The sequence below is a fragment of the Eumetopias jubatus genome, unplaced genomic scaffold (genome assembly GCF_037043125.1).
Source record: "Eumetopias jubatus isolate StellerSeaLion01/CBP00866 unplaced genomic scaffold, mEumJub1_p1.0 scaffold_1, whole genome shotgun sequence".
NCBI lineage: Eukaryota > Metazoa > Chordata > Mammalia > Carnivora > Otariidae > Eumetopias > Eumetopias jubatus.
This window is the reverse complement of record NW_028274807.1, coordinates 70,940,167-70,964,278: the sequence shown is the minus strand read 5'-3', so window position 1 is coordinate 70,964,278 and position 24,112 is coordinate 70,940,167. Positions and strand designations below refer to the sequence as shown.

General features: G+C 38.7%; 1 protein-coding gene across 1 annotated transcript in view; it reads right to left on the bottom strand.

Annotated features, from left to right (window-relative positions):
* Positions 1-24,112, bottom strand: part of PAK2 (p21 (RAC1) activated kinase 2) — a 91,354-nt gene that overhangs the window by 28,041 nt on the left and 39,201 nt on the right. Inside the window, exons 2-4 of the mRNA XM_028100842.2 lie at positions 16,830-17,037; positions 1,678-1,778; positions 982-1,129 (exon numbers count right to left, since the gene is read on the bottom strand). Coding sequence (XP_027956643.1) covers positions 982-1,129; positions 1,678-1,778; positions 16,830-17,016 — 436 coding nt within the window. The 5' untranslated portion in view covers positions 17,017-17,037. The remainder of the gene's footprint in view (positions 1-981; positions 1,130-1,677; positions 1,779-16,829; positions 17,038-24,112) is intronic.

The following is a 24,112-nucleotide window of genomic DNA, read 5'->3' as shown; positions in this document are numbered from 1 at the left end:
CTGGTCAAACACTGATTTAAAAAAATACTAATTTATACAAATTTACTAACTGACACAAAAGTTCTAGGGACAAGTCTGACCTTTTGCTAAGGATGTAAAGGTCAATATCTAAGTAAAAAAGTCAAGATCGTTTGGCCAAGTGGTCTCTATTTTTTCCCTGAGCACAGCCCTTATTTCTGTGAAAACGTAATCAAATTAAATACAATTAATTAAAACTACATGTATGATTTTAAGGGTCAGAGAAACATAAAGACACCCTGGGGATGTAATTAGCAAAATCCACTGAAGGAAACAGAACCCGTGGTCCTGTTTCTTCAACAAATAAATTGCAAGGAAAAGAGTATGAGAATCCATGTGAGGGAGCCTAAACATCAAAAGAGATTCAAGAGATACAGCAATCAACTATAATGTATGGACTTTATTCTGATCCTGATTTGAACAAATAAACTATTTTAAAAAACCCCCTATACTTCAATTCTTACCTAATGATACTCTAATTCCAAGGTGTAAAATCTTTTCATTCTAATGCTTATTTTATGTTTATATATTTGATAAGTTTCAATTTTTGAATGGACTTAACCATTTTTTACTTCAAAGTCTGTGTATCTAATATAGCTAACAACCCTCCTCCTGTCCTACTAACAATAAATATATTTCTAGTATGAACATGCCTATAAATCAGCGCCTTTCTCTTCTATTGCTGGGAGTCATTCCAAAGCAGTGACATGAAAAAACAAACAAAAGGCCAAAACATCCACTTTTGGCAAAACTAAGAGATTAACATACTTCCCAGACTCCAAATTATGCATAAAAGCTGCCCCAATTAGTTTACAAAAGGCAGATCTACACAGGGGGCAACAAAAGAGACAAGAACCATAGCTTAGCTTTTTATTTTTCCAGAAGCAATCTTTTTATCTAGATGTGCTTCACAATTTTGAAATCCCATTTGAATCAGCCTTTTACCACAGTATAACGTCTTACCAGGAGGAGTAAAGCTCAGATATTTCTGCTTCACTGTGTTGGAGTCATAGAACTTTAAGACATCCAGCACAGCCTGAGGATTCTTCTTTTGCTCTAGTTTGGTGATATTGGAGGTCTGTAATAATCGTGCCCACTGTTCTGGCATGCCCTAACAAAAAGATATTCAGAAATTAGTTGTTTTAAGTTGTCCAATAAAACCAATTTCCAGAGGTTAATGACAAAACACATAAAAAACAAGCCAATCAATTGTAGCCTTGATTAAATTATAAATCGTCTTATTTTTCTAAATCTATTTTGCATAATTCTAACTAATGGGCTCAGCTCCCTAAGAAAAAGATACATCCAACCACAAACACTTTTTTTTTTTTTAAAGATTTTATTTATCTGACAGATAAAGAGACAGCGAGAGAGGGAACACAAGCAGGGGGAGTGGGAGAGGGAGGAGCACGCTTCCCGCTGAGCAGGGAGCCCGATGGGGAGCTTGATCCCAGGACCTGGGATCATGACCCGAGCCGAAGGCAGACGCTTAACGACTGAGCCACCCAGGCTCCCCGAACCACAAACACTTTTATAAGAAGAGAAAAGCACTAAGAATCCACAGTTAACACGTGGATAGAAAAGTTAACTTGAAACTTAATAATGCAAAGAAAAGTTTGAATGCTGGTACATAAATGAGTCCCAAATGGGTAAACTTACAGTGAATTCTCCAGTAACCGCATCAAAGCCAACATGAATGGTGTGCTCAAAATCAGATGGAGGAGAAATTTCTGGCCGTTCCTTTTCTTTCTTCTTACTTCCTAGAGGGCATTAAAAAAAAAAAAAAAGAATCAGCCTATTTAAACACGATTAATAAAGGTACTCATAATCATGTTTCTCCAAAGAGCAGATTAGGAACAAAGTTATTCTAGAAGAGATCTCCCCTGAAGACACTGGCTGATAGGAAACTGGTAAAAGTAAAGTAACCCATTCTGTCTTCAAGCAGGGGTGGGAGCCACCGCAGCTGTGTCCTGATTAAAGAGGTACTCGGACTGACCGAACACCAGGCCTGAGTAAAAGAGCACAGGGCAGAAGAAACAGCCCTTTAGAGCACTGGTTCTCGAAAATAGAGGCCTACACTTCAGATATGGAGCAATTTGGAAAACAAAGTCTATCAAGTCCTGTTTCCATTTGGCTCTACTCATCCCAAAAGAAAAATTTACCTTACTATGCCGTGTAGACGGCACAGACTGCATAAAGGGAGAGTTTACAACGAGCATGCCACCTTTCTTGAGCAACTCTAGCCCTTCCTCTTTTTATCAAAGTTAATAACTGCTACATCTTAATGCTTCCCACTTTTTCCATGGTTCTACCAATTGTTTTTGCTACGTTTCCGACACACATCAAACACCTGCGTTCCTCCCCACACCACACCTCACCCCCGCCCAGCTCTCAGATGCCCTGCTCTGATCTGCAGCACTGCGCCTGGACTTCTGGCACAGGTGTTGTCCTAGGACGCTCCTTCACTTTTACCCTTACTAGAATCTGGACACTTTGTTCTCTTCTTTTTTGGTTTACCCCCTTGATACTTCTTGACTATATATATTTAGTTGAAAATGCTTTCCCCCTCAGAACTTCTTCATTTCCAGTGTTGCTATTTAGAAGGCCAATGCCATTTTGAACTACTGTTGAAAATCAATTGTCCACATATGCCTGGGTCTATTTCTAGATACACAACTCTCTTGCAAAGATCTCTTTATCTTTATGCCAATACCAGCCTGCCTTCACAGTTGTACTTTAAAAATAAGCCTTGAGGGGCACCTGGGTGGCTCAGTCGTTAAGCGTCTGCCTTCGGCTCAGGTCATGTTCCCAGGGTCCTGGGATCAAGCCCCGTATTGGGCTCCCTGCTCCGCGGGAGGCCTGCTTCTCCCTCTCCCTCTGCTGCTCCCCCTGCTTGTGCTGTCAAATAAATAAATAAAATCTTAAAAATAAATAAATTGGGAAGTATTCCTTTCCACTCAATTTTCTGCAAGATTATGTAGAACTGTTGATATTTCTTCCTTAAATGTAGAACCATATGGGTCTGACACTTTCTTTGTGGATGGTTAATAACTACAAACTAAATTTTCCTAGAGATACAGTGTTTTCAGGGTACCTATTTCTTCTTGAATGAACTTTGAAAATTTGTCTTTCAAGAAATTTTTGCACTTTTAACATGTTGAATTTGTTACCTAATCTTTTTTTTTTAAGTTTTTTTTTTTAAGGCTTTATTTATTTGACAGAGAGAGAGAGAGAGCACAAGTAGGCAGAGCACAAGCAGAGGGAGAGGGAGAAGCAGGCCTCCCGCCGAGCAGGGACCCCAGTGCGGGGCTTGATCCCAGGACCCTGGGACCATGACCTGAGCCAAAGGCAGATGCTTAACCGATTGAGCCACCCAGGCGCCCCATGTTACCTAATCATTTTTAATATCTGTAAAAATGCCACCTCTTTCTCAATATTGGTAATTTGTGTCTCTCCCCCAACCCCCCCTTCAGTCTTATCTAGAGGTTTACCCATTTTATTGATATTCTCAATAAATCAGCTTATGGTTTCATTGATTTTTCTATTTTATTTTTTTAAAATTTTTAAAAAAGATTTTATTTATTTATTTGACAGAGACACAGCGAGAGAGGGAACACAAGCAGGGGAGTGGGAGAGGGAGAAACAGGCCTCCCAAGGAGCAGGGAGCCCGATGCGGGGCTCGATCCCAGGACCCTGGGATCACAACCCGAGCCGAAGGCAGATGCTTGACCGACTGAGCCACCTAGGTGCCCCGATTTTTCTATTTTATTGATCTCCACTTTGAATTTTGTTTTTTCTTTTCTTCTACTACTTTGGATCTTACTCATTCTTCCTTTCTAGTTTATTAAGATGGCTTTGCTTAAGTCATTGACTTAAAAATCTTCTCTTCTCATATGGGTGCTTAATACTATACATTTTCTTCTAAGTATTGCCTTAGCAGCATTTTCATTCTGTTTAACATACTTCCTAAGTATCCTTTTGATTTCTTCATTTATTTGGAAGTGGGTTTTTTTTTCCAAATATTTCCAGAGATTTTTCTGTTATTGATTTCTAATTTAATTACATTGTGGTCATGGAAGATACTTTGTGTGATTTGAATCTTCCTACATTTATTAGGCTTTTAAAAATCTCCCTAGGGGGCGCCTGGGTGGCTCAGCCGTTAAGCGTCTGCCTTCGGCTCAGGTCATGATCCCAGGGTCCTGAGATCGAGCCCCGCATCGGGCTCCCTGCTCGGCGGGAAGCCTGCTTCTCCCTCTCCCACTCCCCTGCTTGTGTTCCCTCTCTCGCTGTCTCTCTCTCTCTGTCAAATAAATATATAAATTTAAAAAAAATAAAAAAATAAAAATCTCCCTAGAATGTGATCTCAGTAACCGTTCTATGTTCACTTAGAAAGAATGTGTATTCTGCTAGATAAAATTTCTATAAATGTCAACTGGTCAAAGTTGATTGATAGTTTTAGCAATTTTCTACTTGCTCTACCAATTATTGAGAGAAGTATACTGGAATCTCCAACTATAACTGGAATTGTCTATTTCTCCTTAAAATTATATCTGTTTTTGCTTCATGTATTTCAAAGCTCTATTATTAAGTGCATAAATGTTTACTTCTATTATATACTCTTGACGAACTGACCTTAGAACTGACCTTATTACCATTATAAAAAAACCTATTCCCTATCCTTATCCCTTAAATATTTAGAGCAGTATTTTTTGCTCTAAAATCTACTTTATCTGATTTTAGCCAGTCCAGGTTTCTTTTCACTGTTAGCAAACTTGAAAAAAAAATCCTTTTATTTTGACCTATTTTGTGGCTTATATATTTTTTAAGTGGACTTCTTGTGGACAGCATATAGTTAGTAATCTAATAGCCTCTGCTTTTTTTTTTAAGGTTTTGTTTATTTGACAGAGAGAGAGAGACAGCTGGAGAGGGAACACAAGCAGGGAAGTGGGAGAGGGAAAAGCAGGCTCCCGGTCTAGCAGAGAGCCCGATGTGGGGCTCGATCCTAGGACCTCGGGATCATGACGAAGGCAGATGCTTAACGACTGAGCCATCCAAGCGCCCCTAACCTCTGCTTTTTAATTGGGGTATCTAGATCAGTTACATTTAATGTGATTATTGATATAGCTGGGTTTACTTTTTCTTTTCTATCATCTATTTTTAAGTCTACAGTCTGTCTCTGTCTATCTATCTATCAATCTTTAAGTAGGCTCCACGCCCAGTGTGGAGCCCAACGCAGGGCTTGAACTCACAACCCTGAGATCAAGACCTGAGCTGAGATCAAGAGTCACTCAACCGACTGAGCCACCCAGGCACCCCAATATAGCTGGGTTTAAACCCACCATTCCATAATTTGTTTTCTCTATTCTTTGCTCTCTATTCTTTGTTTACATTTTCCTCTTTTTGATTTACTAAGTATTTTTTATAATTCCCTTTTATCTCCTTTGTTGTTTTTTTAAACAGTAACTCTTTAATAAAGTTCATCTGGGTTTTAGTATATATAGAGTTGTGCAACCATCACCATAATCTAACTGTGGACATTGTCATCATCCCTAAAAGAAACCTAGTACTCATTAGCAATCACTTCTCATTGTTCCCTCTCCTCCTCCCGAGCTCGAGGTGACCACTAATCTTTCTGTCACCACACATTTGCCTATTCTGGCCATTTCATATAAATAGGACCACACAATGTGCAGTCTTTTGTTAAATGGCTTTTTTTACTTAGTTTTTGAGGTTCATCTATGTGACAGAATGTATCAGGACTTCATTTCTTAAAAACTCAGTTATTTTTCAGAGACTTAGATAAAAAACATTTGCCATTTTCAGTGATTTTTCATTCCTTTATGCAGATTCACATTTCCATCTGACAACATTTTCCTTCTGCCTGAATGATCTGGTTTAATATTTCTTATAGGGCAGGCCTGCTGGTGATATATTCTTTCAGCCTTTATACATTAAAAAAAGTCTTTTGTTTCCCCTTCATTTTTGAAAGATATGTTCACAAGATACAGAATTCTAAGTTGACAGATTTTTTTTTTCTTTCTTTCAGTACTTTAAAGATGTTCCTTCTTTTCTTTTGAGATGCACTGTTACTTCCATGAAATCCACTGTCATATTTTGTTCCTCTATATGTAATGTGTCTTTTCTTTCTGGCAGCTTATTTTTTGGCTTACAACAATAAGTGGGTTTTTTTTGTTGTTGTTGTTTTTTAATAGACTTTATTTTTTAGAGCAGTTTTAGGTTCACAGAAAATTGAGCCAAAGGTCTAAAAGCTTTTAAAATTTTCTCTTTGGGGTGCCTGGGTGGCTCAGTCATTAAGCGTCTGCCTTCGGCTTGGGTCATGATCCCAGGGTCCTGGGATCGAGTCCCATATAGGACTCCCTGCTCAGCAGGGAGCCTGCTTCTCCCTCTGCTTGTGTTCCCCCTCTCTCTCTCTCTCTAGCAAATAAATAATAAAAAATATTTAAAAAATTTTTCTCTATCACTTTTTTTTTTAAGATTTTATTTATTTATTTGACAGACACAGCGAGAGCAGGAACACAAGCAGGGGGAGCGGGAGAGGGAGAAGCAGGCTTCCCGCTGGGCAGGGAGCCCGATGCGGGACTCGATCCCAGGATCCTGGGATCATGACCTGAGCCGAAGGCAGACGCTTAACGACTGAGCCACCCAGGCACCCTCTTTATCACTAGTTTTAAACAATTTGATTATGTGTTGTGGTGTAGTTTTCATCATATTTCTCGTGCTTGGAATTCACTGAACTTCTTGAATCTATGGGTTTATAGCTTTCAATAAATGTGTAAAGTTTTTAGCCACTTTTTAAAAACTTTTTTTTTTAAATGGAGACTTCATTTACGCTTATATTAGCTCCGCATGCAGTTTGTCCCACAGCTATTCACTCTTGTTTCACTTTTTTTCTTCTAAGTTTCATTTTAGATGGTTTCTATTGCCATGGTCTTCAAATTCACTCATCTTTCCTTCTGAAATGCCTAATCTACTGTTAATCTGTCCATTGTATTTTCAATCTCTAGAATTTGATTTATTCTTTTTTCTATTTTCCATTGCTACCTCTAAATATGCCCAATCTTTCCTTTGGGTTTTTCAACATATGGAATACAATTATTTCACCATTTTAATATCCTTGCCTATTAATTCATCATCTGTGTCATTTCTGGAGTGATTCCAATTGGTGGATTTTATTCATTATGGGTCTTTGCATGCCTGGAAAATACTGAATGGATGCCAGACATTGAAAATTTTTCCCTGGTAGGTGCTAGATATTTTTGTATTCCTATAAATACTGGTGAGCTTGTTATTCTTAGCTGTTTACTCATATAGGGGAGAAACAAATTTATAAACAGCGATCCTTTTAGGTATTAAAGTTTTGTTTATGCAAATGATGCAAAATTGGAGCATCATTTAATCTAGAGCTAATTCTGCCCCATTACCGAGGCAAGACCTCTACTCAATGTTTCTTATTCTGACCGGTGGCAATAGGAAATATTCTAGGCCCTGTGTGAGCATCAAGGATAGTTTCCTCTCATTATTTCCAGCGGTTCCTTTTCCAGCTCTGGGTAGTTACTCTCACATACATGTGCTACTGAAGACTCAAGGGGGACTTCTACAGATCCTTCTCTCTCTCTCTGGTCTGTGTATAAAAACTAGCTGCCCTGACATCTCCCAACTCCCAGCTCTCTTTCTTAGCTCTAGAAGACCACCTAATTGTTCCTCCCCTTGCTGCAGCCTGACAACTCATTCCAGGCAGTAAGCTGGGTCAATTTTAGGAATCACCTCCATTGTTCTGCATCTCTCAATGACTGATTTCTTTTATTATCTGATGTACATCATGAAAACCATGATTTTGTGTGTTTTTTCCCAGTGTTTTAGTTCTTTCACATGGAGGGGTAAATCTGGTCCCTGTTACTCCATCTTGACTGGAAGTATAACCAGTTTTGCTGTCTTATCTGTGGTATTATGAAATTTCAGGATATGATTTGATATGGTCTTTATTCTTTCATTGAGCTGAGTACTCAGTGAGTCCCTTCCATCTGGAAATCATATTCTTCAGATCTGGGAAATTTTTTCTATTATTTCTTGGATTATTTTATTTGTTCACTATTAGATCAGTACATCGTATTATTTCCTCTCATATTTTCCATCTTTGTATTTTTGTCTAATAATCTGGGAGGATTTTCTTGACTGTCTTCTAATCTTCCACCTATTGATACCTTTTGTTTGCTTTGGTAATCTTAAATGTTCATTTCCCAAGAATTACTTCTCATTTTTTTCTGATCGTTTTTTCTCTGAGAATATTTTCCTTGTTTCATGGATGCCACTGATCTTCTCTTTGAAGATTATATAGTTTACTTGTGTGTATACGTTGGTTTTCTTCACCTCCGTTGTCTGTTTCTTCTATATTTCTTTTTTATCCCGTTGTTTTATCCTCTCTTATATTAAGGGTTTTTCTCAAATGTCTGGAAATCTTCTGCTGTCTACTCATACAACAAAGTATTAAAAAGTTAAATGGAAGATAAGTCAGCGTTTTCATTAAAGATGGGGGTGGGGGTGGGGTACCTCAAGTATTTTTTTCCAGGGCACTTGTTAATCCAGAGAAAAATCTTCCAATCTCTAGTCTGAGGGCTTTGAGTCAAGCTACAAGTATTCTGAAGCAGGGCAGAGAAAATAAATTTTACATGTTAACTTACTTTGAATCTGCCTTTCTTCCTTTTTTTTTTTTTAAGTTTCAGAGATAGAGTTTAGTGATTCATCAGTTGCATATAACACCCAGTGCTCATTATATCAAGTGCCCTCTTTAATGCCCATCACCCAGTTACCCCATTCCCCCACCCACCTCTCCTCCAGCAACCTTGTGTTTCCTATAGTTAAGGAATCTGCCTTTCTTATTCTTGTGCTATACCTTTCACTGACTCCTCTGACAAGAATGAGGGTTTAATTTCTCCTCGAATACACATAAACATCAGTGTGTTCTTTTGTTCTTTTTTTTTTTAAGATTTTATTTATTTATTCATGAGAGACAGAGACAGAGAGAGAGAGAGAGGCAGAGGGAGAAGCAGGCTCCCAAGGAGCAGGGAGCCCGATGTGGGACCCGATCCCAGGAGTCTGGGATCATGACCTGAGCCGAAGGCAGACGCTTAACCATCTGAGCCACCCAGGCGCCCTGTTCTTTTGTTCTACTGGAGAATGGGATTTAAAACATTTCATTGGCTATATGGGGTAAAGAAGGGATCTTAAGGGGCCTCTGACACTACCTACATAGATTTTCAATTAATTCCCTCCCTTTTTCAGCCTGTGTATTATAGCTCCCCCCCCCCCCCCCACACACACACACACACACATCATGTTGTATGTCTCTAAATCCTAAGCCTCTGAGATTTTTACAAGGAAACCGGTTCACTTCTCACAGACATTCCCATCTGTAAATGCTTAGGATAGGTCCTTGTCTGTTCAGTTTAGTCAGATACCACTTTTCCATCCTATCTTTCAAGTATGTATACTATGTCTCTTCCTCTATTCCTTTTGCCCTTGTGATATTAAAAAAATTTTTTTTTAACTGTCATTTTACTTGGGTCTGGGGAGGGATAGCAAATAGAGGCATGTGGTCAATCTACTATATTGTCAATCTGCTTTGTTAACCAGAAAAGTCTTCTAATATAAACGAGCTAAAAGTCGTTGTTGATAGGTCTGTGTATCTACAGTTGGAATGTCACTGTACACTATTTTTTGTTTACAAGATGCTACTGACCTAGCATTAGTGGGAAACATACTATTTCTTTTTTTTTTTTTTTTTTTTGACTAGTGATGATAGATTTGTGCTCAAATGTCCATCTACTTTTTAGGTCTCTTTGACACCTATTTATTTACAAGAGATCTGACTATGGTAAGTGGGCAGGGCACATTAGGTGTGGCAAGGAGCAGAGCGAACTGTAACTATTAAGTCTAGTACAAATTTTGCTAACTCTACTGAAATGCACAGTTCCATCTATCACAAACAACCTCTCATTTTCAACTACACTGTGAGTATTCTGAGGTCATGCCCTCTACTTCTCTTTAGAAGTCCCTAGACTTCTAACTCTGTATCCTGCATATAGGAGGAAATATTTATTAACCAACTATAAACTAACAGTTTACTTTTTATATGGCTCTGAATTGATGACAGAAAAACAATTTCATGTACTATAAAAGTACTTGTTTCCTCTTCTTTTAAAAAATCTGTTCAGAACCCCACTTTTGATATGCATGTGGTTGGCAAAGATACTATTCTCTTAAATGACCCTGACTACAGATGACTGGTCCAAGGTAGGCATGAAATTCAAGCCAGGTTAGCCATTGTTCCCTGCACACTCCCAGCCAATAAGCTTGGGTCAGGAGTGAATACCTAAACTAAGCCAGACTTAACACCCTGAAAATCAGTCTCTCACTAGTGAATGAAGTTGTAAGAAATAAATGCCAAGAACTGTTGAGGGCTGTTTCCTAACACACAGAGAAAAAAACAGCCTGAAATTTAAAAAATAAAGCCAGGTAACATGGAAAAAGACAAGACATATAGCAAGATAATTCCTGGTTCCATCTGTGTCTAAGGCCCAGCCATATTTTCCAACTTGGGAATGTTGAGTTTAGAGACATATATTAAAGAAAGTTTCACATATATTAGGAGTACAGAATAAAAAGTTAAAGAAGTAAAAACAAGCAGAACTTGGGACATTTAAATACATTAGTCCACTATAAAGGAAATGACCCAATATCCTAAAAATCTATTTAATTTCATTTGTTTTTTATATAATACACACACATACATACAAATACTCCCTGTATTTTAGTTGTCTTAGGAAGGGAACGGGATATTTTAAAAAACATCTAAAACAAAAAGATAGTGAAGCGTGTCTCAAATCAAACAATCCGTGGGAAGGCTACTGTTACATAAAAAGAATCATTCCTTTATAACTCTGGAAACCAAGAACTAGAAGGACCGCCACGAACCGAAAACCCCACAATCATCTATCAACAGATGTCCACCAGGCAACTGGATCACTTGCTGGGAAATAATGAATCAGGGAAAGAAACTTCTTTCAATAAAACCCACAATTTGTTAGGGTAGGAGGGGGAAACAAGATTCTTAGAACCACTTTCCAACTTTATCAGACAATAAAACAAGCAGGCAGGCAGCAACTGTCCACTAAGAGGTGGGGCCCCTATGTCATGTGTTATACAGAAGGTGCTTAGCAGGAATCCTAAGGATGGCACTGCCACATTTTTTAAGGCCACCACCTTTTAGGCTACATTGGAGCTAAAGTCTAAGGCTAAAAAAATCCCCATCTCTCTAAAAAGAAGACTCTTCTATTTCTACTCTTAACAGAATCAGTGATTACCCCTTTGTTCTTTGACCCAGAACAGCTTCAAAGTAGTAAACCTTTGTGTTTCGTCACAGAGAAGGGTATTCTCTAAAAAATAGGAAGATGGGTATGGGCTACTCTTATTAATCTTAGAATTCAATTTTTAGACCAGAAGGGATATTTACAGTTCCATCATCTTCCTCACTAACCAGAAGTGAAAGTGCATACAGACTGAATTAGAAAATTGCCTTGGTTAATAAGTACTATACCATTCAACGCTGACAGAATAGAGCTTTTTCAAAATAAGCCAAGACAGTGGCTCATTACCATTTTTATTAACAAAACTACTGTACTTGTTAAGCCATTTCTCACCTGGATTACTGCAAAATCCTAACTAGTTTCCAACTTCAGTCTTAGGCCTCCAACATACCTACTTTCTATACAGCTACTAGTCTCTCTTATTTAAGACAAAAATGTGTCCAGGTCCCTCCCCTATTTAAAATTCTGTAATGGTTCCCTAGGAAACAGGATAAAATCTGAGCTCTGTAGCATGGAATACAAGGCCCTTTATGACCTGCTCCCTGCCCACCTGTTCAGCTTCCTCTCCTGTCTGCAGTTTCCTCCACACATCATGCTATTCTTTCCTCCTCTCTGCTTTCAAGTCACACTGGACTATACTCAGCCCCATAATGTGCTATGATCCCTCCTGGAGGTGGGCCACTGAAACTCTTTTCTAGGCATTTTAACTATTAAAATCCTCCTACCTATTTTCAGTTATTCATTCTTTTTTTTTTTTTTTTTTAAGATTTTACTTATTTATTTGACAGAGAGAGACACAGCCAGAAAGGGAACAGAAGCAGGGGGAGTGGGAGAGGGAGAAGCAGGCTTCCCACGGAGCAAGGAGCCCGATGTGGGACTTGATCCCAGGACCCTGGGATCATTACCTGAGTCGAAGGCAGATGCTTAACGACTGAGCCACCCAGGCGCCCTTCAGTTACTCATTCTTTAGTCTTCAGCTCTACTGTCACTTCTTTAGGAAACCTTCCCAGAAAGGACAGACATCTTACACTATCCCTATTACCACTTTTCATAATTCATAATTTTATGCTGTACTTTTGGTGTTATGAGAGCAGGGACACCATCTGCTTTGTTTATCACTTTATCTCTGATCACACACAGGGTTCATATGATACATATGTATCAAAATGTGAAAAGATTTGTTCAATCAAGTTGTCATAAGACGTGTAATTTCTAATTTTCTTAACTCTTACAGTGACACTGATTAACCAAAAATGAATAACGGAAGACAGTCCAGCTTTTCTTTCTTTTTTTTTTCATGAAAACAGCTGTCTGTTAGTAAGGACAGCAATAGGGATGTAAATTTGAGTAGCATAAAATGAGTATCCCTAGATCAGGCTTTATATTGGAGATAGCAAAAATCTTAGGGAAATTATGGTTTTTTTTAAAATAAAAATACAGTTATTCCCTTCTAGACTCCTGCTTCAAGATGATAGACTAACGATACGCTGTAGCCCTCCCCCTTTATAACAAATCTATTTATCATGGAACAAAATGAATGAGGAATGCCTAAAGATGAAAAGAATACAGATAAAACTACGGAGAGAAATAGCCGTTCAGAATGTAGGCAGGAGAATGCCAGTTCAGAAATGCTGGGGATGGTTAAGCAGGTAGATCTCTGTGTTCGTATAAGCATGAATATGAGTACACACACACAGGGCTCTCTCCTCCTCCTAATCATCAAAGTTTCAGGTCATAGTTTCATCGGAAATGTCAGCTTCCAGGAAGGAATAGTAAGTGTGGGAGGCTGGGTTGGAAAGGGAGGGAAGAGCCCCAGGGAATGAGAGGAATTAAGGAGCACCCAACCCTCTAAACATTTCATCTCTCTCTCTCCCTCCAACTAGGTTATAAAAAGTGACTGCAGATGCTCTACTCTCAACTACAAAGCTGAATGCAATTCTTCCCATCTTGCTCTACAAATTCAATGCAATTCTAATCAAAATATCAACAGTTTTTTTTTTTAAGATTTTATTTATTTATTTGACAGAGAGAGACACAGCGAGAGCAGGAACACAAGCAGGGGGAGTGGGAGAGGCAGAAGCAGGTCTCCTGCTGAGCAGGGAGCCTGATGTGGGACTTGATCCCAGGACCCTGGAATCATGACCTGTGCCGAAGGCAGACGCTTAACGACTGAGCCACCCAGGCGCCCTCAACAGGTTTTTTTTTTTTTTTTAAAGTATATGATAAACAAATTCTAAAATGTATAGAGAAGAGCCAAGGGCCAAAAGATCATAAAAAAGAACTTGGTAGGTTTGCTCTCTCAGGTATTAAAAAAAAAAAAAAGAATTAGAAGCTATAGTAATTAAGGCGGTACAGTATTAGCTCAGGGACAAATAAGCCAATACAATAAAGAGAACACAGAAACAGACCCTGGCATACGTGGAAACCTGACCGATAATGGCTTGTATTGCAGGTCAATGGGGAAATGATAAAAGATTCAATGAAAGGTCTGGGACACTGGTTTTTTTTAAAAAAGTGAATATGGATCTCTCTTTACAGAAACATAAAAAACAAATCCAGATAGTTCAAGGTTTAAACTGTAAAACTTTTAGGAAAACTAAGAAAGTATCTTTGACCCCTAGTTTGGCAAAGATTTCTTTTTTTCTTTCTTTCCTTTCCTTTCTTTCTCTCTCTCTTTTTCTTTCTCTCTCTTTCTTCCTTTCTTTCAAGATTTATTTATTTATTTGAAAGAGAGAGAGGGAAAGAGATAATCTTATGCAGACTGTGTGCGAAGCATGGAGCCTGGTATGGAGCTAGATCTCACAACCCTGAGATCACCACCTGAGCAGAAACCAAGGGTCTGATGCTTAATCAACTGTACCACCTAGGCACCCCTATAATAGAATTTTTTTAAGAGAAAAGAAAAATAGGAACTGAATAAGATAGGCAAAGTTTTTTTTTTTTTTTTTTTTAAGAGCCTGTAGGGGTGCCTGGGTGGCTTAGCTGGTTAGCGTTGGACTCTTGGTTTCAGCTCAAGTCATGATCTCAGGGTCGGGGGATTGAGTCCCACATGGGGCTCAGCGCTCCCTGCTCAGCGTAGAGTCAGCTTGGGATTCTCTCCTTTTCCCTCTAAAATAAGTAAATATATAAATAAATTAAAAAATAAAAATAAAGAGCCTGTAAAGTTTTAAGATTAACACTAAAAAGTTATTAGATCTTGAATGTGATTAACGTAAGAAAACAAAAAGACTTCGGAAATCACAAAAACAAAACGTAAGAGATCTCAAGAGCTGATAAATTCAATCAGAACCATCCTAGGTACCTTCACCCTCCCTTTGTATGGGGGGACCTTGAGTTAGTAACAGCTGATGAGCAATTCTGGGGCGGGGGAAGGAAGGGAAAGTGGAGTTAAGAAAAGAAGGTAAAACTGTAAGATTCTCAAAATGATCAGAGAGATGGGTATGCTCTTTTGAATGTATGTAAATGCATGTTCAATCTGCTCACAAACCCTACCATCACCCATTTCATTTTGTGTGCTTTCTGCCCTTCCAAGGCTGTCCCTAAGTACATTTTATCCCACCCTGAGTATTCCCCTACACCCCCCTTTTTAAAGGTTTTATTGTTTTAAGTAATCTCTAAATCCAACATGGGACTAAAACTCACAACCCCAAGATCAAGAGTCACATGCTCCACAGACTGAGCCAGCCAGGCACTCTTCCCCTACCTCACTTTGCATTCTGCTCTCTACAGGCAAGTCATTTCAACCCTGTCAGCAATTTCTTCTGGTACTAACCTGCATAAATTTGTTTTCTAACCACCATAATTATAAATACTGTGTTTACACTGACATTATTAGGTTTTCCTACTCTAAAAATACTGACTTACTACTATGGAAGATGCGCATTCAGTGCTCTCCCACACATACTTGTCCGCTCTCTTCCCATACATACTTAAAAAACATACTTCCATGAGGGTTTTCAGTTATAACCACACTGAAATCTTAAAAGCAAAATTAGAAATAAGAGATATACAATAAAAGGAATAGGTTTCAACTGTCCCATGATGATATCCTGTCTGCAAATCTAAATTCTCAAAGATTTGATTCTTTATTAATATTAAATATATGACCTCATTCAAATTTTCACTGATTATGTATTCTTAACTCTCAAGTTAAATGTGTACTTATTATTATATATAAAGCACTATTCTTGCCACTTGCGTTTACTTCTCAATGTTAACCTAGCTATAAAAGTAGAAATATATCTTTATCTTCACTTAGAGCTATTACTGGCTATCAGAGCCATATTGTCATGCTTAATGTAATTAAATAAACTAATCCCTAATTATTATTATTATTTTTTAAAGATTTCATTTATTTATTTGACAGAGAGAGACACAGAGAGTGGGAACACAAGCAGGGGGAGTGGGAGAGGCAGAAGCAGGCCTCCCGCCGAGCAGGGAACCGATGCGGGGCTCGATCCCAGAACCTTGGGATCCTGACCTGAGCTGAAGGCAGATGCCTAAAGACTGAGCCACCCAGGTGCCCCTAATCCCTAATTCTTACTCTGGAATCCACTACTAGTCCATAATCCCTATCTAATTCTAAAGTCCGAAAAGCTCTGAAAACCACAAGTTTTTTTCCTTAGGTTTGGCACCAAAACAAATGCAGTGACTTCAACTTAGATGAGATGACTATTTAATGAACAAGACAGATCTCTTCACCAAAGTGTTATTCGGCCCCCAAAGGTCAATCTTACTGAGGCTGAGAAACCCTGGACTAGCTAATGTTTGCAAGAGACACATTAACGTATTGATCACTGAGTGCTGCCTCAGATGCTTCTGAGGGCATAACAGAATACATGATGAAAAGTGCTAAGTAGGGGCGCCTCGGTGGCTCAGTCGTTAAGCATCTGCCTTCAGCTCAGGTCAGGATACCAGGGTCCTGGGATCGAGTCCCACATCGGGCTCCCTGCTTGGCGGGAAGCCTGCTTCTCCCTCTCCCACTCCCCCTGCTTGTGTTCCCTCTCTCACTGTGTCTCTCTCTGTCAAATAAATAAATAAAATCTTAAAAAAAAAAAGTGCTAAGTATTACTACTACTGAAAAATCAGAAACTCTTAATTAGATCTTTCTCAAATATCCAAATCTCATTTATGTTGGGAAGCCATAAACTACAGCCCATTTCTCTTAGAAAATGGAGGAGAGGATTACAGAAATTCATTGGATATAACAAGTAGATAAGGAACAAATTTAAATTTAGTTTTATTCTTTCCTATCACAGGTTAATTAGCCTTTCTAATAGTGCCTATATAACACCATCAACAGTTTTCTTGGATCTGTTTATTGTTCTCACTATAAAAATCTCAACTGACTATATATTTCAATTAAAAAGACATCAAAATCAGTAACATAAAATAACTGAGACTCTTTACACAACAGTAGCTATTTACCTTTCTCTGTGCCTGAGAATATAGAGATGATTTTATTCCTGGGCTTTTTTTCCTCTGGAACAGAGGGCAATGGTTTCAAACTGTGATTGGCTGACAAAGGGTCTTTGCCTCCAGTGCTAAATATGGTACTGCTCATTCGCACGGGAGGCGCTGGAGGCTTGTCTTCCAGTTCTCCGTTATCAGACATGCTTTGAAATTATGATATGGCCTGAAATAGATAGGCAAAATCATACAGTTAATCACAAGGTAAAAAATAGTACAGACAAGCACAAACAGTAATAATTATCCTCTTTCCAACTCTGAATTAAAAAGGTAATCCATTTAGAGTGAAATTTGCAAAATTTGTAAAACTCAATGAGTAAGAGATGAAATTGGTTATTACTATAGGTAATCTCCCCTAACAGTTGGTAAATGGTTAGCTGAGGGAATGTTTGAAAAGCCAAGTCAAGAGGACTATGGTAAGTTTTGGGAAAGCATGATGATACTAACATATCAAAAGACAATCGATTCTAAGAGTATATATTCCAAGGAAAAGACAGACAACATGGAGTCTTTAAAAAAAAAAATAACAGGGAATTCTGCAGAGGAAGACTATGTTCTGACCAATCAATCAAAAGATAGGTCTCTGATAGGTCCATATCTAGAGCAGAGATACACTTGCTATTAAATATATCAACCAACGCCACTCCCCATGAAGAATCTGACTCCATGATCACTAGCCTTGTGATTACAACTTAGCCTTCATATAAACTTTCCTAAAGGATGAGAATGTGCCACTGATGCAATATTTGGTTTCTAAGAAAATCTGACACTCTAACTACATGTTAGTCCCTTGCACGCTTTGCAGACAGGCCCACAGAACCTGACCCATCTGGGAACACTGACAAAAGTAAATCTAGAGTTTGGCGGAAAACCAGAGTGTGGCCAAATCCCAAGATTCTGTCATCCCGTGATGCCCTGTGCAGGCAGTCAAGTAACCCCTCTTAATCCACATGACTAATTCAGTGGAAATGTCAACCCTGTTTATACATATATTATTATTATATAAACCATATATATGGCCTTTAAAAACAGTAGATTATACACATTTAAAGTCAGCAGTAAAGGGAAGGGGATGCTTAACTTCCAGGTGAGTTTTTTTTTTTTTTAAGATTATTTATTTATTTGAAGGAGAGAGAGAGCACAAGCAGGCAGAGTAGCAGGGAGAGGGAGAAGCCAGATGAGATTAGGAAACAACACATTTCCCCAGTAAACAAGATTTTGATTGGTAATTAGATCCTGATTTGATTATAGTTATTCAATGCATGTAAGTGAACAAAACTTTGTATATGTACAATGAAAAGAATGCCAACTGTATTTAGAATAAATTAAAAATAAATTTTATTTTATTTTTTTATTTAGTTTGAATGTTAGTACCTGAAGAAAAGTAGGTATCATCTGAGGAGAATTGAGGAATGAAGAGATTATTGTACCTAATTCCACTTCAAATCTTATAGCTTTTGTTTCCCTTGATAAGAGTATGTGTCACTAGAACCACTGTGTATTTTATCTGCCATAATGACAGTTATTTTCCAGCTTAAAAAGAGGAAGGAGAGAGGCTAAGGGGGGAAAATAAACTTTTCTGGGGAGAGCTAGCTAGAGAAGAACTGGGAGAAGAGAGTAAAAAAAAAAAATCTCTTATCGTGAGAAAGACTGCTTGAAGTGAAATTACTATTGGTAGTCAAAAGAAGAAACGGGGTGGAATATAAGAACGTGAGGCAGATGACATAGTCAGATGATTCTTCCAAACCAGGTGGTCACATCACGGGGGGTTTGTTTTGCTTTGGCGTGAGAAGCAACTGGTTGTTCTTAAGTGTGGGCTGTCAGGTGTGCATCACCAGAGAGGACTTATATACTGCTACAAATAGGAGAAAAATAAGGCTTAGTTAACAATATTTGGAAGATTACTTGAGAGCATGATAAATCAAGACAGATGTTTATTTCTTATGTGACCATAACATCAAGGCAAAACAGATTGCTCACTTTCATCTTAAATCACCAGTTACAACAGACAGTATGTTCAGATTTTGGTTACACTGTGAATGCTGCACCTCAGGGCTCCTTGAAGAAACAGCTGGTTCTAGGCCTTGGGACAGAGAAAATACAAGATGAGCCTAGAGTATCTTATGTTGTCAGAAGGTAGGAAGTACTTAAAAAGGATAGGAACACACACAGGAAAGAGTTTTCTTTTTCCTTTTTTTTTAAAGATTTTATTTGACAGAGAGGGAGCACAAGCAGGGGCAGCTGCAGAGGGAAAGGGAGAAGCAGGCTCCCCGCTGAGCAGGGGCCCAACGGAGGGCTCGATCCCAGGACCCTGGGATCATGACCTGAGCCAAAGGCAGACACTTAACTGACTGAGGCACCCAGGTACCCCAGGAAAGAGTTTTCAAAAGCCAATGCTGGAATGACTGGAGCAACAAATTAATAAAGTAGCATTATATTTAACCCAAAGTATAAAATAAATATACACAATTCAGGGCGCCTGGGTGGCTCAGTTGGTTAAGCGACTGCCTTCAGCTCAGGTCATGATCCTGGAGTCCCGGGATCGAGTCCCACATCGGGCTCCCTGCTCAGCAGGGAGTCTGCTTCTCCCTCTGACCCTCTCTCCTCTCATGCTCTCTCTCTCACTCTCTCTCTAATAAATAAATAAAATATTTAAAAAAAAATAGACACAATTCATATCAATACAAGTAAATGAATAAATAAGGGGCACCTGGGTGGCTCAGTCAGTTAAGCATCTGACTCTTGATTTTGGCTCAGATCATGATCTCAGGGTCGTCAGATCAAGCCCTGTGTTGGGCTCCGCACTGAGCATGTAGACTGCTTAAGATTCTCTCTCTCCCTCTCCCTCTGCCTGCCCCCAAAATGAATAAAATGGTGGGGTGCCAAATCATCCTTACAAAACAATTCCAAATAATAAATGTAGACAAATCCTCTTCTAGGAGTCGGAATTTAACTTCCCTCCCCACTTGAGTGTAGGCTGGACCTAGTTCCAAAGCGTAGAGTATGGAAAGGGAAAAATAACTTCATGGCGGAAAAATGTGGCAAACACTGCAATAACCAAGTGATCAAGGTTAACATCTCCAGTAATAAGTTATGCTGACATCACTCACCACCTGATCTAATGTGATGAGAAACATACTTCACCTCTGTGGTATTCTTTCCCAAAATCCAAAACCGCAGTCTAATTATGGGAAAAACATCAGACAAACCCAAACTGAAGGACATTCTACAAAATTCCTGACCAATGCACCTTAAAGCTATCAAGGATGGGGGTGCCTGGGTGGCTCAGTTGGTTAAGCATCTGCCTTCGGCCCAGGTCATGATCCCAGGGTCCTGGGATCGAGCCCCACATCGGGCTCCCTGCTCAGCGAGCCTGCTTCTCCCTCCCCCTGCTTGTGCTCGCTCTGTCAAATAAATAAATAAAACCTTAAAAAAAAAAACTATCAAGGACATGAAAAACAAAAGACTGAGAAACTGTCACAGAGCAGAGGAGTCTAAGAAGACATGACAATATTATACTCTGGAACAAAAAAAGGACATGGTGGAAAAACTGGTGAAATCCAATAAAATCTAGAATTTAGCTAACAGTAATGTACCAATGTTGGCGTCTTTGCTTTCACAGACATTTTAGGGTTTATGTTAACATTAGGAGAAGATAGGTGATAGGTATACAGGAAATCTATGATCTCTGCAACTTCTCTGTAAATCTAAAATTATTCCATGAAAAAGCCTATTTAAAACGAAATTATGTAATAAAATAAGATGAAATCTGAGAGGTATACAAACCATAAGAGACTCTTAACTATAGGGATGTTATATGCAACTCATGAATCACTAAACTCTACCTCTGAAACTAGGAAGGAAGGAAGAAAGGAAGCAAGCAAGCAAGCAAGCAGGTGCCGGCTGGGGTCGTGATCCCAGGGTCCCGGGATCGAGCCCCGCATTAGGCTCTGTGCTCCTTGGGAAGCCTGCTTCTCCCCCTCCCACTCCCCCTGCTTGCGTTCCCTCTCTCACTGTGTCTCTGTCAGATGGATAAATAAAATCTTTTTTAAAAAATTTTAAAAATTAAAGAAAATAAAAAGGAATTATGTAGTAAGTTCCTCAAAAAGTTATAGAATTATCTACAATATGACCTAGCAATTCCACTCCCAGAATATACCTAAGAGAATTGAGAACATATCCACAAATAAATTGCCTATGAATGTTCATAGCATTATTCATAATAGCCAAAAGATAACCAACAGATGGATACACAAAATGTGGCATATCCATATAATGGAATATTTGGCCACAAAAAGGAGTAAAGTACTACAACATAGATGGACGTTGAAAACATAAGTGGAAAAAGAAAGACACAAAAAGACCACACACTGCATGATTCCATTTATATGAAATGTCCCAAACATGTAAATCCATAAGGACAGCAGGTAGATTAGTGGTTACTGAGAGGGGAGGGGAATGGGATGTGACGACTAATGGGTACGGAGTTTTTTCTTGGGGAATGAAAATGTTCTGGAACTAGACATTGGTAATGGTTGTATAACCTTTTTATATCTTAACACCATTGAACTGTACACTTTAAAACAGTAAGTTTCAGCTATGTAAATTATACCTCAATTTTTAAAAAGGAACTAGTATTTACTTCATAAAGATTAAATGAGCTAATAAAGACTGAATACTGCTGCTACTATCATGATCATTAATATTTATAAAACTCTATGCTATAAGTTAGAGAAAATAAAGGAGGATCTAGTTCTTCTCCAAGAGTTCACAAGCTACTAAGGGAAAGACCAACACAACTAAGTTGGGTCATGCATGCCACATGCATATTAAAAGCCACTTAGTTTCTTCAAAAGGTAGCAGTTCTCAAAACATTTTGGCCTCAAGACCCCTTTATACTCCTAAAAATTACTGAGGATCCCAAATAATTTTTGTTTATATCTATATCTATATCTATATTGTTTATGTCTATATTTTCTATATGAGAAATCAAAGCAAGTTAAATATTTATTTCATCAAAAAATACTTACATAAATAAGAGGGGCTCGATCATGACCTTAGCCGCAGGCAGATGCTTAACCATCTGAGCCACCAGGGCTCATCAAGTACATTCTTAAGTAAAACTAGCTTTAAAAAAAAAAAACAACCCTACAAGTAAAGTGGGGGGAGAGCGCCTGGATGGCTCAGTCGGTTAAGTGGCTGCCTTCAGCTCAGGTCATGATCTCAGGGTCCAAGGACTGAGCCCCAGGTTGGGCTCCTCGCTCAGCAGGGAGTCCGCCTCTCCCTCTCCTTCTGCCCCTCCCCCAGTTCATGCTCTCTCTCTCTCTCTCAAGTAAATAAATAAAATATTTTAAAAAACAAAACCAAAAAACAAAACCTGCAAGTGGGGGCACTTAGTTGGCCCAGTCATTAAGCATCAGACTCCTGATTTCAGCTCAGGTCATGATTCCAGGGTTATGAGACTGAGCCCCACATGAGGCTTCACACTAGGCATGGAGACTGCTTAACAGTCTCTCTCTACCTCTCCCTCTGGCCCCCCCCAAACAAAAAAAACCCTGTTAAGTGCACAGCCACTACTTGATTTGTGTTAAAGCACAGGCAATTTTACCTACTACTACTTTTGTACCAGCTATGCAAATTTCAACAGTATGAAAAGCAAAGAATATCTTTTACAAAAATAGGTTTTGACCTCATAGACCCCAACAGTACCATAGACCACATTTAGAGAACTGCTGCTTTAAAGTATATCCCAGCTCTACACTTTACCCTCATACCCCCAATTTTAATGTGCTATTGGGGTGGCAGAAGACCCCTTTTTATTCATCCTATACTCCCCACATTTTAAACATAGGAAACGGTAATAAATGGCTAGATTTCCAAGCGAGGGCATATAAACCTAATCAAACCTTTAACATGGTTAAACATGGTTGAAAATCTATACACATGCAATGGTATTTACTATATTATTTTTCATAACAAAAATCAGAAAGATCAGTAGGTTTTCCTGGGTTAGCCAGAGAGACTAATTGCCATTTGTATGGAAAAAAAAAAACCTCCACAAAATTCTAAGCAAAGAACACTACCGGGCAACTTTCAGAACACAGCCTTTCCTTACACTTCGGTTATCCAAAAAAATTTCTTTACTGCTCTATTTTAATATACTGCACAGCAGCTTTTTAATTTGCTGCACAAATTCAGTCCAGTAGAACTAAAGGGGAATATATTATTTGTTTCAGAAAATTCCTCTTGGTGATTGTACATTATAGATAAGGCTGAATTAGCTGTCTCAAGGAAATCCCAATTAACATGATGTACCTACCCTGTAGGCAACATATGTCTAAATAAAGCCCAATTTTTTTTAAAAGATTTTATTTATTTGACAGAGAGAGACACAGAGAGAGAGGGAACATAAGCAGGGGGAGTGGGAGAGGAAGAAGCAGGCTTCCCGCTGAGCAGGGAGCCCGATGTGGGGCTTGATCCCAGGATTCTGGGATCATGACCTGAGCCGAAGGCAGACGCTTACGACTGAGCCACCCAGGCGCCCCTAAAGCCCAAATTTAACATTAAACATATGGGTCACAGACGTCCTTAATGAAATTCCTCAAGATGATAAATATGATAGCAACATAAATGATTAGATCTTAGTAATTATACACATGATCCTTGATGCTCTGACACCAGCTTAGCTGAGGATGACTTCATCACTTCACCTCAGGATTTCTCTAAGTAGTATCTCTGTCTTCAAGCTGCTGTCCAGAGCAAGAGGATAAAAGCTCTAACTAGCTTCCTGAAGAGTTTCTATGCATTCAAGTTTTGCTTAGAGCTACCTATAACCAACAGACTGAGGACTAAACTCTGATATTTGGGACATTTACTACTGAATCAATCTGATATCATATAAATACACGACATATATCATATGCCTTATGTTGCCCAAATACACCAAAGAATTTTCTGGCCTAAATCATCTTTGTGTTGTGTACATATTTCTCCATTTTTACGTTTTCTTCATCCTTTTCTCTATCTAACCAAATCTTTCAATGCTCAGCAATAATTATTTCCTATATAAGGTCATTTCTGTCTATCCCTTTGCAAAATGATCCTTTACTTCCTCTGAACAAGAATGACCCCCCCCAAAAAAAACACTCCACATCCTCTCAATACAAGTTACACAGGAAAATCAATTCAGAGAGCAGTAAAGTCGGATTGGAATTTATCTGGCCCATCTTTCCTACTTTATA